Genomic DNA, 14,651 nt, shown 5'->3' on the forward strand with positions numbered 1-14,651 from the left:
ATCGAACCTGGGACCTTTCAGTCTGCAGGCCAACGCTCTATCCACTGAGCCAAACCGGTTTCGACGCTTGTCTTAACTGGTTAGTAAGTATGATCCAGTGATTTTCAACTGGTGAGCCGCAAGAATTTTGAAAACATGCAACACCTGTTTTATTTAGGCAGGGGCACTGACCTCTCTTCCCTCAGGTTGTCAAATAAAAAATGACAACAGCCAACACAACAATAGCTACCTGGTGAGAATGAATCAAAATTATACCTATATTTTTTTGTCAGATTAGCAAAAAATATATTTTTGGTGTGCCATAGAATTTTAGAAATTGAAAAAGGTTGAAAATCACTGGTATCTATAATAATAAAAGGGTAATATGCTAATTAGACTGGACGTCTTCTAGACGTCATTCCGAATGTCCTTCCTGACAAAGCTGGGGCCAAAGGGAAGACAGCCTGGGTCCTGGATGCCTGCCGGTAGCCGGAGGAGGGAAGCCGGTGCCAGCAGCCGGGGGAAGGAAGGCCTACTCTTATTGGGCCTCTAGTAATCTCATAAACTTCAAATAACCCTGTTGGGGCTACTGACAGTGGGAGAGGTTGTTAGGGGTTGGGGATGGAGGACAAGGTGTATACTGGAAATTTCTGTATCTTCTGTTCAATTTTGCTGTGAACCTAGTGAAGTTCATCTTAATAAGAATTTGCCTTGTTCTAAAACAGGTTTTCTAAGAGTGTTTAGAGCTTTCCTTATCTTCTTGACTGGTTAGTGAGTATGATCCTGCTCTAAAAGTTGTTTATTAAAACTTTAAAAACAGCCCTAACCAGTTTGGCTCAGTGGATAGAGCGTCGGCCTGTGGACTCAAGGGTCCTAGGTTTGATTCCGGTCAAGGGCATATACCTTGGTTGCGGGCACATAACCAGTAGGGAGTGTGCAGGAGGCAGCTGATTGATGTTTCTCTCTCATCGATGTTTCTAACTCTCTATCCCTCTCCCTTCCTCTCTGTAAAAAATCAGTAAAATATATATTAAAAAAAAAAACTTTAAAAACAAATAAATTAGTTAAAAAAAAAAGTAGTGTTAGGAGTTTGCTTGAAATATTAGGGGAAGAGGTTGGGCCTATCCTATATAATAAAAACCTAATATGCTAAGTGTCTGGTCGTCCAGTCAACCAATCAAAGCGTAATATGCTAATGATAATATGCTAAGGCCGTTCAACTGCTCACTATGACATGCACTGACCACCAGGGGGCAGACGCTCCAACCAGCAGGTGAGCTTGCTGCTGGGGTCTGGCCGATCGGGACTGAGCAAGACGGGCTGGACACGCCCTGGAGCCTTCCCGCGGTCCCTCCCTGGCTGGCCAACCTCCTGTGTCCCTCCCCGGCCCTGATCGTGCACCGGTGGGGTTCCTCGGCCTGGCCTGCACCCTCTCGCAATCCCCCTTGGGGGATGTCAGAGAGACGGTTTCAGCCTGATACCACAGGCCAGGCCGAGGGACCCTAATGGTGCACAAATTTGTGCACTGGGCCTCTAGTACCTAATAAAAACACCTGTTACACTTTTATTGTTATTTTAAGTTGTTACTGCCTTTACTCCAGTTAAGGGTGTCATTTATTACTTACTCTCAGCTTTCGGCTCTGCTTCCGAACCAGCTTGCCATGCTGGATGAAATGAACAGGGCACTGGTTCATGGCATTATCTGCTTTATGGCGAAGCCAGTCTTCATAGCCCTGAAAAAAAAGACAGAAAATTCCATGTGACAAGTGAGAGAAACATGGAGGATCTCTCAGATCTGGGCCAATCCTTTTGGACTTCGTTGCGATGGGCCATGACAGTGAGTACGGTACAGCCAGCCTTGGCCCATTGCACAAGTGAGGTGGCCAGGAGCCCTGGGGCCCTCGAGCTCCCAGCTGTGTCCATGAGAAGGACAAATGTGGCCTCAGAACCACCAGAAATCATCTTTTATTTTCCTTGACCTCACATCCAACACACCCATTGGCAAATCCTGGCATTTCTCCCTCAAATGGATCCTAAATCTTCCACTTCTTCATGTCCTCTGGCCATCGTGCTGGTCAAGGTCCCAGCCTTCTTGGACCCTAGAAGAAGGGCCCTCCCAAACTGAACATGGACATGACTGGCCCTGTCAATGCTGGGAGCCCCAGCTCTACACCATCTAATGGGGCTTTCCCAAACTTTCTCCCATCTAGACATGTGTGGAATGGCCATTCTCGAGTCCCCTGTGGTGACACACAAGCCAGGGCCTTCTCACGGCCTGAGGTCTGGGGCAGAGTCTTCTGGTTCCCCTTCTACTGCACTCACCTGGTTCCTAGTCCAAGTGTATGTATCAGAGAAGCCCCCGCCACTGACACTGTGATGCCCTAGAGTGCACATGTGGGCTTATTGTATACATGCATGTGCATGTGTGTGTGCACAGGGGCACATACACATGGCTTCTTGGTGTCTGTCTCCCTCACTGGAATGTCTTTTGTTCAGCAATATCAGCTCTAGGGCCTACAAAAAGACTCACTACATGAAAGCAGCTCAATCAATATCTGTAGAATAAATAAATATGTATAATACATAAAATTAGAAAAAAAAATATTTTTAACCATATGCCTGGATCATGCTACACCCAGGGTCTTCTGCCTGATTTGCTACTCTCCACTCTGCCACTCAGGGCAGGAGAATGCATTTTTTTAAATGAAATCAAGACATAAATAAAATAAAAATAACTTCCCCAAATTAGTTTTTACCGTTTATATTACAAAAGTATTATGCAGTTTGAGGACAAAAATAAGAAATACGTACATAAATCACTCCTCAAAAAAAAAACAAACTAAAAATGTCCTATTCCTATCACTCCACAAAAACTATTAATACATAAATTACTACTACATCAATATAATTATATATAAATACTAGAGGCCCAATGCGTGAAATTCATGCAAAAGGCTCGGCCCTCGCAGCCCCACCTTTGTCCAGCTGTCCGGTCTAATTAGCATATTATGCTTTTATTATTATAGATAATTCTAGCCTAAGGGGGTACAGTTTTTTAAAATTAGAATCATACTGCACCTACTATACTACTTTGTACCCTTGATATATCATGGGCATTTTCCCATGGCAACCTGAATTATAGTTATTCATATAATTCTGATAAACATCTTTACAATTGTATTTTTGTGCATATCCATTACATTATATATTCTTAGTACAGATTCCTAAAAAGAAAATGTCTGAGTCAAAAGACAAATAAGACTTTTAGGCTTTTAATATGAACTGAACAAAAGTCCTCAAGAAACTTGGCACCAATTATATTTCTAACACCTGAACTTAAATATTCTACCTTGAAGAGGCTATGTCAGCATACCCACGCATATATGCATTTTATTGATTGTAACAAACATTGGAAGCTACTAATACCAGCTATTCCTATGTCAACTCAGACACCAAATCAAGCATTGACAAAGCAGCCTGACCTAATTCTCCTAACTAACAACTCTGCTAAATTCTTTTGTTCTTAAATAGGCACAATTTCAAATTCTTTCCCCAGTAGAAGAAAACACACACTTTCCAACCAAGAGTTTGGTGTTTTCTGGATTAACATGCGTTCTGGGTTGGGTTTCACTGAATGTGGAAAGTGCGTTTAAGGATGATGAATTACTTCTTCCCTGTACTATTTCCCAGCACATGAAAGGGAAACCAGGCACCCAAAGAGCTGTCTACATCTCCAGATGTGGCTACACATCTGTACCCATGAGCTGTCATGTGGTGGAAATTCTCTGGAACTAGATAGTGGTGATGGTTGCCACACTGGCTAAATGGATAATGGAAATAACTGAGATGCATTCTTTTTACTGTTAATCACTGGCTTTATTCATCAGGACCAGAAAGAACAACTGGATCCACACTGAGTGAGTCGGGAGTTAGCATGCTCGAGTATAAAGCCACACCCGACTTTCTGTAGGGAGCAGATGTTTGCAGTTAAGACCATCAAGAAAACAGCCACGTTAAGCAATCATCTAAAATCAGACACCATCCCTGGCTGATTCAGTGTGAAACTATAGTTTCTTCCTAAAACTCACAGGGCACCAAATTAGCAATTAAGTTATAGAATTTCTCTCCTACACAAGCATCCATCTGAAACAGTTATAAAAACACATTTTTAAAACGTAGTTAAGCTTTTCTATGAACTAGCTAAATTAAACCGTATTACTTTGGATAACAGGCGACAGCACACAACAAAGATAAAGATCTTCTCCCTCTGCCTGTGAAGTCTTACCTGTTTGATAGCTGTGACCGTGATGACAAAGAACAGTGGCAGTCCACTCGTTACTGGACTTGTGGGTGTATCAATAATCAACTGCAAGTAAAAGAGAATTGTACAGCCCTTGTCAGAAACACGCATCGGTGACTTTAAACAGACTGGCTGGCTCTCTCACACGGCCACTCAACATTTGCTTTTACTTATTTTAAATTGCTTTACGGTTACCCGACTTCCTCCCACCACTAGAGCTAAGTTAGATAAGAAGCAAATCATCCTATTTTACTATAAAACTGAGGGCAATTCTTTTTAACTAGGGAAATGCTTAAGAAAACCATGTTAGCGGTGGCAAAGACACAGTCTGATACCAGTGTACATTTTATGTTAATTTACTACTCTACTTCTGGCGCCACACTTTAATTATGTTATATGGATAACTTAATGTGGGGGAAGTTTTAAAAGTCCTTCAATTGTATTTTGCATACTAGTAATTGAGAAAAACTGGATTGCTGTTCTTAAAACACATCTGAGGATTCGTTTCCTAATTCATAGCTCATTGTGATTTTCACACTCCTTTCTCCCAGCTCCACCCCGCCCCGCAGCCACCCCCTAGCCGCCCCCCCCTAGCCGCGCCCCCCCCCCCCCCCAGCCACCTCTCTCTTTAATGCTTTCTTTGGAGAATCTATGTATACTTAGAAGAGGGTAAGGTCACAATGCTTAGCTGAGCGGTGAATTTCTCCTAAAGATTAGGAAGCACCTGATCTCCCCTCCAGTGCTGGACAGTGGCCAGAACCAACTCAAATGCAGAATGCCCATGTATGTTTTAGCACCTAGGTCCCTGAACCAATACACTTGTCCCTGAAGAAAATAAAGGAAAAACTGTAGATAAGTGGCACCAAGTTCTTGCTCCTTCTTATTAACAAACCACAGTTAATCACCTGAGAATAAAAGATCGCTCATTTAGATTTGAGGAGACAGAGAAACGGTCACTGGCCTTACCTGGACCAGAAATATGATAAGAAAATAAAAGTTGGCAATTCTTCTGAATTGTTCAAACAAGTTCTTGGGTATGAAGTTCCAAAATGTGTACTGTAGAAAAGAAAAACAAAAAGGTGTCATTTTGGTCACCTTTTACTTTTTTGTGTTATTTACTCTACTACATGATAAGTAGCACTGGATCTCAATGTACAAAATGGCTAGTTTACCTTTTTACTTTTGTAATATCTTTCTATTGATTTCAGAGAGGGAGGGAGAGGGAGAGAGTGAGATAGAAACACCAATGATGAGAGAGAGTCATTGATCAGCTGCCTCCTCCACGTCCCCAACTGGGGATCAAGCCCACAACCCAGGCATGTGCCTTGGACTGGGAACTGAACTGTGACCTCCTGGTTCATAGGTCAACGCTCAACCACTGAGCCATGCCAGCCAGGCCAAAATGGTTAGTTTTAGATACAAAACCCATAATTCAAAATTTAGTGTGTTTGCAGACATTTTTTTTTCAATTTTGCTGACCACAAAAACAAACTGCTGGCACAGAATGTGTCTCCAAAGGCAGGATGTATGAGTTCCCTCTAACATTATTCAAGGTAATGCAAAGTACCTTAAACAATAGTTTTATTATTAAAATGCCTTCCGTAAAATATAAACCTATGATTGTTAACTCAAAATGTACATGTTTAGCATTTTTCCTTGATGGTATTTTCTTCATAAGCTTTTTCTGTGTGTGGCAGTGTAACTAGATGGTAACAGAAAGCTAAAACAGAAGAAGCCAACCTTATTAAGTGGTTCTGACCCAGTTTGGAGACGGTTCCTACCCAGGGGGTTGTCTGTGTCAGCACCACACAGGACAGCCCTTCCTCTTGATTCAGGGGGAAGGGAGAAGCAGGCAGGGAGAAAGTTCTGGGTGCCACTTCCTCTCCAAACCTTGCAATTTTGCATTGGGAGGAGAGTTTCCCTAACTTTTGTGCTGAAAACAACAATGTCACAGATGTCCTTAATCTACAGTAACATCGAACATGGAAATGGTTTTTAAAATTCCATTTGTCAAGTTTTTGCCTTTAATGAGGATAGTCTAACGAGTGAGAAAGGGCTCTGCCCAATCTGCACGGTGACCCTTGCCCTCTGTCTGTATAATGAACAGAACCTACATCAGCTCTGGCTGGGCAGTGTGTGGCATCGCAGACTCAGACACCAGGGGCCAAGCCCTCCTACCAAGAGCTTCTTTCGTGTCAAAATCTCAAACACAAGATCCTGAAAACTGAATGGCCCTAAACTAGCCAACATATTCTGAATTTGGTTTTTACATCTATTTCACCTATTTCTATATCTACAGTTTAAAGAAAAAGCTTCTTTGCCTTCAGTTTCTGACTGCTTAGAGAATATACAAAGAATTTCCATTTTCTATTCTAATTTATATTCACAAGTTCATAATGAAGTTCATTAATGAGTGGGAAAACAAAGGAGTGGTTCCCCCATCCCATCGGGCGTATTTTCAGTTCCCTTCTCAGATTGGCCCCAATAAATTACTCCAAGAGGGCCTCTAGAGGTTTAGAAAAGAAATTAATTTTCTAGGTCCCAAACCCAACACACCCTCCCTTCCCTTATCTTTCATGTATCATTTCATACTGGTCTTTTATGGGATATGAGTGGAAATATCTTCTCTTAGTGACTTATCTTTTAATTCTCTTAACAGAAGAAAACCTTAATTTTAATTAAGTCCATCTTATCAATTTTACCTTTCAAGGTAAAATTTTACCTTTTAATGTTATTGATGTTGTATCAAAAAACTCATTGCCAAACTCAAGGTCATCTAGATTTTCTTCTATGTTATCAGTTAGGACATTTATACAGTAGTTATGTGTCTCAAGATTTAGGGCTATCGTCAATCTATTTAGAGTAAATTTTGTGAAAATGTAGGATCAGTATCTAGATTTTTTTTCTTTCTTTTTTTTGTACGTGGAAGTCCATTTGTTCCAGCACCATTTGTGTAAAAGACTTTTCTCTCTCCATTGAATTGGCCTTGCTCCTTTGTCAAAAATCAGCTGACTATATTTATGTGGATCGATGTCTGGGCTCTCTGTTCTGTTCCACTTACCTATTTGTCTGTTCTTTCACCAATACCACACTGTCTTTATTACTGTAACTTTATAGAAAGTATGAAGTTGGGTACTATCAGTCTTCCAACTATGTTCTTCTCCTTCAATATTGTGTTGGCTATTTTCAGTCTTTCATATATAAACTTTAGAATCAATTTGTTATTATTTACAAAATAACTTGATGGGATTTTGGTAAGGATTGTGTTGAACTTATAGATTAAGTTGGGAAGAACTCATTATCTTAACAACATTGAGTCTTCCTATTCATGAAAATGGAATATATCTTTCCATTTATTTAAATCTTCTTTGATTTCTTTCATCGATGTTTTATAGTTTTCCTCATATAGATCTTGTACATATTTTGTAGGATTTATACTTAAGAATGTATTACTTTTCCTTTTGATGCTAATGTAAATGATGTTGTATTTTTAATTTTAACTTCTGGTCTGCCAGGTAACCTGCACAAATTTGGAATTTAAAATCAGTTACAAGGCCCAGCCGGCGTGACTCAGTGGTTGAGTGTTGACCTATGAACCAGGAGGTCCTGGCTTGATACCTGGTTGGGGCACATGCCTGGATTTCAGGTCACATCCCCAGTGGAGGATGTGCAGGAGGCAGCCAATCAATGACTCTCTCTCTCATCATTGATGTTTCTATCTCTCTCTCCCTCTCCATTCCTCTCTAAAATCAATAAAAAAATATATTTTAAAAAATAATCATAAAATCAGTTAAATGGTTTCTTTATTCTAATCAGGCATAGAAGGCCTATGCTATAGCTTTGATATTAGGTTTTGTAATTTCTGCATTTCATAGAATAAATTACTATAAGTTATTACTTTGATTATATGTTAATATGGTCAAAAGAAGATTATTTTCTGATGATGTATAAGAAAATTGAAAAACAATTGAGATAATTTAAACATTCATGACTGCACTAACAGCAACATATGGATAAAATAAAATAAAATGAGCATATAATTACATACATAAGAGCTGAAAAAGTGATATTAGTGGGCCAACTATACAATTTTCATCTTTGTTAAATGGTAATCATCTAAATATTTGCTTAGACATATGGGCCACAATAGAATGTAATGCTTGGTGTACTACAAAGAACAATAAAACACTGACCTATATTCAGCAAGTCCTCCCTCCTAATGTGTAAGTCAGTACAACAGTACTTAATAGCAGAAATCCCTAGATTGAGCCGTAGGCATTGAAAAAAAATGGGCCTTTTCTTGCTATAAGAAAACTGAGAAGTCTGAGTCTACCAGAGATCCTCTCTTTACTTTAATAAGGTATTTTGGGAAATGTTGAATTATACGAGACAATTACTACTCCTGGCATTTATTTCACATCACAAAAAACTACATTCGCAGAGTCTTTGCATTTGTTCTGTGTGTCATTGGCCTGGAGATGAGAATGCCTCACGAGCATCTGAGCTCGTTTTTGTCCATTCTCTCTCTTTTTTAATTCTTTGTTGTTGAAAGTATTACATGTGTCTCCTTTTCCCCCCATTGACTCTCCCCACCTGCTCCCACCCCCCAGCACATGCCCTCACCTCCCTACTGTCTGTGTCCATTGGTTATGCTTATATGCTTGCATACAAGTCCTTTGGTTGATCTCTTACTGTCCAATCTCTTCTGCTCTACGCATAAGTACCTCTGGTTCTGGCTTGCTCACTGAGAGTATGGCTCATGACAAAGAAGAGAACAGTCATGTGGTGAAAGAAAAACTCTTAAGAAAAAAGCCCTGGGCGCTGTTCTTCTTTGCCAGCTGCCAGAAAGTAAAATGAGAGCACCTGGAAACCGCCCCTAAGTCTCAGCTACTCTGTACTTGAAAGTGGATCCAGCACCACAGGTGTGCAAGGGACCGTTCTAAAAACACACTGGAGGCCAGTCACTAGTCTTCTATGGGAGGCAAACAACTCACATGGACTTAAAGTTTCTCTTTCATTTATGACTGGGAGACGGGAATGTAGAAAATTATGCCCCAATTCTGGATTACTGAGTTAGAAAATGAGTGAGCATCATGATGGGCCGGTAAGCGAGGTAGTGCTGGCCCTGCAGAGGGAATGCTGGGCTCAGGGTCCGGTGCGTGGCTTAAGGACTGGCTCATCTGCTTTGTTCTGAGGCTTGGTGCTTCAGGAATAGGCTAGATTAAATAAGTAAGAGTTGCCCCACGGGGTTGTTTTAGATCTTACATGACATGATAAACTTGGAAGTCATTAAGAACACTGCCCATATCTAATTGGCAGAGGTACTTTTCCCTTGCCAATAATCAAGAGTTATTTAGCTGTGTTGAAGGTATGGAGTGATAGTACAGCCTGAGCCTATTATTTAATTATGCAGCATCTTAGGGGAGAGCTGGAAACCACATGAATTTTGTGCCCAAAAGTACAGTTTTGTGAAATTGATAAAGCAGTGCTCCACAGTTCTCTCGAGTCCAGGACCAGCCGCCCGGTGAGCTCAGGCAGGCCCTGGGCGGGGAGCTCTGCATGTGGTCAGAAAGGAAGGAAGGGGGTCATGCTGAGGAGCAATTTCTTAGTTTTCCTTCTTCTATCAGACACTTGGCTGGTGTGCCTCCCCCAAAAAGGAAATGGAAGTCAAATCAATCACTGATTACCAATGACCGTGCTTCCATGCCACAGGCCAGAAGTTTAACATAATTAGATTGGCCTTTTCATCCCCGAGTATAAATATGCCCATGATAAATGAGACTTCCTGAGCACACGCTTTTGTGTCCTGAAGAAGTCTTAGCTAGCAGTCTTTTCCTTTAGGTAGCAATAAAAGTTTTCTTCCCAAGAAAACATACATTACCACAAACATATTTTCCAAACCTGCTTGTAAACTTTATTTTGCAAATTAAATGTAGTTTTCATATATCCTATGCTGTTTTTAAATGAAAACAATCTCGTGCTCTGGATTTCTACACCAGTGGATCTAAATCAATGCCACTGTCCACCCAGCTACCAGCTTAGAGTCTAAGTCCTTGTCTTTCTGAGGTCCTCTTCCGCGCCGAATTTGATTAGCAATAAAGGTCATGTGATGTTGCACATAACTTTCCCTTGAATTGATACACCTTCATCCACTGATATAAAGGCATTAATCCTGCTTTTTGAGGAATGCAGATCATTCTCTGCACACACATGAACTGGAGAGGCACAGTCCCCCGTCCACTCTGAGCTGAGATGAAAGTGGATGAGTACTTTACCCAACACTCAACCCCTCTTCTGTGGGGACTCAGCCTGACCCACCTCCTGAAGAGATGTTGACTTAATTCTATTAGTTCCTACTCCAGAGTTTCCTGGTATGAAGTTTTCCTGAGCAAAAACAGTTTCAAAAAGGCCATCAGGAACCTGCAAGCCCTTATCAAACCCAATGTCCAGCACAGGGTTTCCTTTGTCAGCAACCCAGGAGGCTTTGGGGGCTCCCGTGCATGTAGGGCAGCTGGGGCCAGGCAGGTGCCACGCAGGGAGAGAAAAGATACGTCAGCAAAGGAAAGGGTGGTGAGCTGCATGCAGAGTGAGGAGGTAAGACAAGACATCGCAAAATTATTGTTGGCTATCGGCTGCGGGAATATTTGAAAGAAAAATAGGAAAATAATAAATTGGTTCTGAAACTTGAATCAGATAACAAAGGGGATGGGCTTTAGAAATCACTGCTTTCAGTTTTCTTCCCCAAAACACTGACGGGGGCTTTCAACCCCCAACTCTCTGATGCCTGCAGTCAACAAGGTGCTTTGTGTTCCAGAAAGTTCCTCCACAAAGCCTTGTACAGAACTTTCCACGTCTCCCGGAGGACCTGGGGCTGAAAGGTTTAAGGCCAAGCTTTGTCCCGGAGGGAGAAGGCAGCTGCACAGGGATTTTATCAGCGGATAAAGTGCTTTGACAAACACCCTACCCATACTAGACACTGCGCAGCATGGGCAGGTCACCCCATCACCTGTACTCCAACTCCAGTCCTGACAAGTTCACCATGGCACAATATTTTAGTATTTTTCAGTGCACTGCCCCGTTTCCTGGTGCATTTGTGCTGCAAAGGAGTAGATTTTGAAGAAATGAGAATAAATTGATGGTTGCTAGATGTGAGGGGGTTGGGGGGTGCTTAAGGGATTAAGATAAAGGGATTAAGAAGTACAAATTGCCAATTGTAAAAATAGTCACAGGGGCCCTTGCTGGTTTTGCTCAATGGGTAGAGCATGGGCCTGCAGACTGAAGCGTCCCAGGTTTGATTCCGGTCAAGGGCACATATCCAGGTTGCGGGCTCCATCCCTGGTAGGGGGCGTGCAGGAGGCAGCCAATCAATGATTCTCTCTCACCAGTGACGTTCTATCTTTCTCTCTCTCCTTCTCCTTTCCTCTTTGAAGTCAATAAAAAGACTTTTTAAATAAATAAATAAAAAATAGTCACAAGGATGTAAAGTACAGCACAGGGAATATAGTCAATAATATTGTAATAACTATGCATGGTGTCAGATGGGGTACCCCTTAAATTATGTAAATGTCTAATCACTATGTTGTGCAACTAAAACTAAGATATTATTGTATGTCAATTGCAATGGAAAAATTTAAAAACCTTTTTGAAAAAGAAATGTTTTTGAGATTTTTTCTTTTTCAGCCACACTAGTGGGTTGACAGGGTATACTGTGCATAGAAGTCATCTTTAGTGATCTCTACTTAAGACTGCGTTAAATTTATAAATGTCACTGCTGGACAGATGCATTTTTGGATGTGGAATTCCCCTTCATTTTGTTTCTCCTCTCATAGATCATATCTGGGTAACTGCATACTCCATTTATTTGGTTGAGATTTTGTTTATGAGCAATTATCCACATTGTGTTTTTGGAGATTGAAGCTGCTATTATTATTATTATGCATTGCAATTTTAAAATAATTCCATTAAAAAACTGCCTTGAAAAATAATGTTTTTCTGTTTGCAAGTATTCTTAACAAACATTCTTTGATAGCTCATAGAAGAATGAAGTAGGTGGACCACACAGAGCTACACAACTGGCCACTCAGTGTGAATCCAGTCAGTCTATCCCAGATCTATACAGCTAGTGAACCCAGAACACGTATATGCCTTCATGAACACATGTGTATAGGCACCCAGGAATGTGTGTATGCCTTCATGGACACGTGTGTAGGCACCCAGGAATGTGTGTATGCCTTCATGGACACGTGTGTGTAGGCACCCAGGAATGTGTATATGCCTTCATGGACACATGTGTAGGCACCCAGGAATGTATACATGCCTTCATGGACATGTGTGTAGGCACCCAGGAATGTGTGTATGCCTTCATGGACACGTGTGTATAGGCACCCAGGAATGTGTGTATGCCTTCATGGACACATGTGTATAGGCACCCAGGAATGTGTATATGCCTTCATGGACACGTGTGTAGGCACCCAGGAATGTGTGTATGCCTTCATGGACACGTGTGTAGGCACCCAGGAATGTGTGTATGCCTTCATGGACACGTGTGTAGGCACCCAGGAATGTGTGTATGCCTTCATGGACACGTGTGTATAGGCACCCAGGAATGTGTGTATGCCTTCATGGACACGTGTGTATAGGCACCCAGGAATGTGTGTATGCCTTCATGGACACGTGTGTAGGCACCCAGGAATGTGTGTATGCCTTCATGGACACGTGTGTAGGCACCCAGGAATGTGTGTATGCCTTCATGGACACGTGTGTAGGCACCCAGGAATGTGTATATGCCTTCATGGACACGTGTGTAGGCGCCCAGGAATGTGTATATGCCTTCATGGACACGTGTGTAGGCACCCAGGAATGTGTATATACCTTCATGGACATGTGTGTGTAGGCACCTAAAAGGAAAGCTCTCCATAATCCTGAAAGCCATCATTTACCTTTTTGTCAAAAGCCAACTACAAAATTTTCCACCCTATTCTCAAGACCCATTCACCAGGTTACTCTCTCCATGTGTAAAATACGCCTCTGCAGTCCCACCCCAGTCAACAAAAACAGGGCACTATGTTCAAATGGTGACATTCTAATCACTTTTCTTCTTCTTTGTATTTATTGCATCTAGTTGACAGACTCCACATGGATTCGGTATTTTTGTTTACAAGGTGGTCGCACACACGCCCTTTCACGGGAGACATCTAACATCGTCTGGTCGTCTCTATTCACAGATGAGGAAACTCCAGCCTGGGGTGGTTCGTGATGGGCACATGGCCGGACAGCAAATAAATAAGTGGCAATAGCAGGAACTGACTGTCCTAGACTTCCAATGTGATACTATATCATGATATAATTAAGAGAAACGGAGAAAATGTGCTGTTACATCTTGGCAAGTCTGAACAGTGTTTTGGAGACAAGCAGAGGGATAACGAGTTCACAAGCCCCGTGTAAGCTGCAATCACAGCCCTCAGTCGGGAGTGGAGAGCAGCTGTAACGGCAGTTCTCGGAGGGTTAACTGCTGTCAGAAAATCCCAATGCTCCCCAAAGGAAGTTAATAAACACAAAGACAAGGAGGTTACCTTGGCGGAGACTATTCTGTTATCTGGGTACCTCTGCGGAATGTAGGCCTCAGCACCTGGGGGGGGCTCCTTGTGTCCCACGTAAACAGTCCGATTGTCCACCCAATTCTCTTCTCCAGCACACTGTGGAAAACGGAGTGGCGTTAGCACAAGTGCCTCAGACGGTGGGTGAGAAAGTTCTTCCCTGGAGTGTTGGCTTTAGCACTTGTCCATATGAACTTACAGCCTCCTGCAGGGCCATGGGGAAGAGCTGAGCCCCACCTGCCATTGCCAGAGATTGCCACCCCCACCTCGATCTTACTCAACGCTTATGGGCTAAGTGCTTCCGATCCGATCCCTGCCCCATTCTTCAGGGAAACGGTCTGAGTGGGCACTCTGCACTCCCGGTGAGAGCTGAGGGGCAGCCTTAAAAAAGCTGATTTACGGTGGAAGTGACATGGGGTGGGTTTGTGTAAAAAACAGAACACAACAGCAAAATCTTAAGGCTTCCAAAAGAGAAAAGACAATGACGGACAGAAATCTGGGGAAAGGTCTTTAATGAAAGAGAAGAGTAAAATCTTGAAGACAGAACAGAAGAATTATTCAACCATTTCAGATGTCTCTATCAATAAGGCTTTCCTGGAAAGAGAGAAGACTGGGGTCTGACTCATCTTTGTATTACTCAGAGTGCTGTGTGCAAGAGGATTAAGTAAATATCTTCTGAATAGAAGGATCCTTTAAAAACACCCAACTAGACCGTAAGCTATCATGAGCACTTAAGTGCCTAATAACAACACTATAGTGATGGATTCGAGGCTAAA

The 14,651-nt window shown here is 42.0% G+C and overlaps 1 protein-coding gene across 11 annotated transcripts in view; it reads right to left on the minus strand.

The window, feature by feature from the left end:
* Positions 1–14,651, minus strand: part of ATP11A (ATPase phospholipid transporting 11A) — a 145,465-nt gene that overhangs the window by 63,324 nt on the left and 67,490 nt on the right. For all 11 annotated transcript variants that reach the window (XR_004966395.1, XR_004966396.1, XM_036301759.1 and 8 more), the window contains exons 2-5: positions 13,852–13,974; positions 5,246–5,335; positions 4,265–4,345; positions 1,605–1,712 (exon numbers count right to left, since the gene is read on the minus strand). Coding sequence is in view for 9 of the 11 variants with exons in the window: in XM_036301759.1 (XP_036157652.1) it covers positions 1,605–1,712; positions 4,265–4,345; positions 5,246–5,335; positions 13,852–13,974 (402 nt within the window). In the remaining 2 variants the exon portion in view is untranslated. The remainder of the gene's footprint in view (positions 1–1,604; positions 1,713–4,264; positions 4,346–5,245; positions 5,336–13,851; positions 13,975–14,651) is intronic.

This window comes from Myotis myotis, unplaced genomic scaffold (assembly GCF_014108235.1).
Source record: "Myotis myotis isolate mMyoMyo1 unplaced genomic scaffold, mMyoMyo1.p scaffold_m19_p_3, whole genome shotgun sequence".
Classification (NCBI taxonomy): domain Eukaryota; kingdom Metazoa; phylum Chordata; class Mammalia; order Chiroptera; family Vespertilionidae; genus Myotis; species Myotis myotis.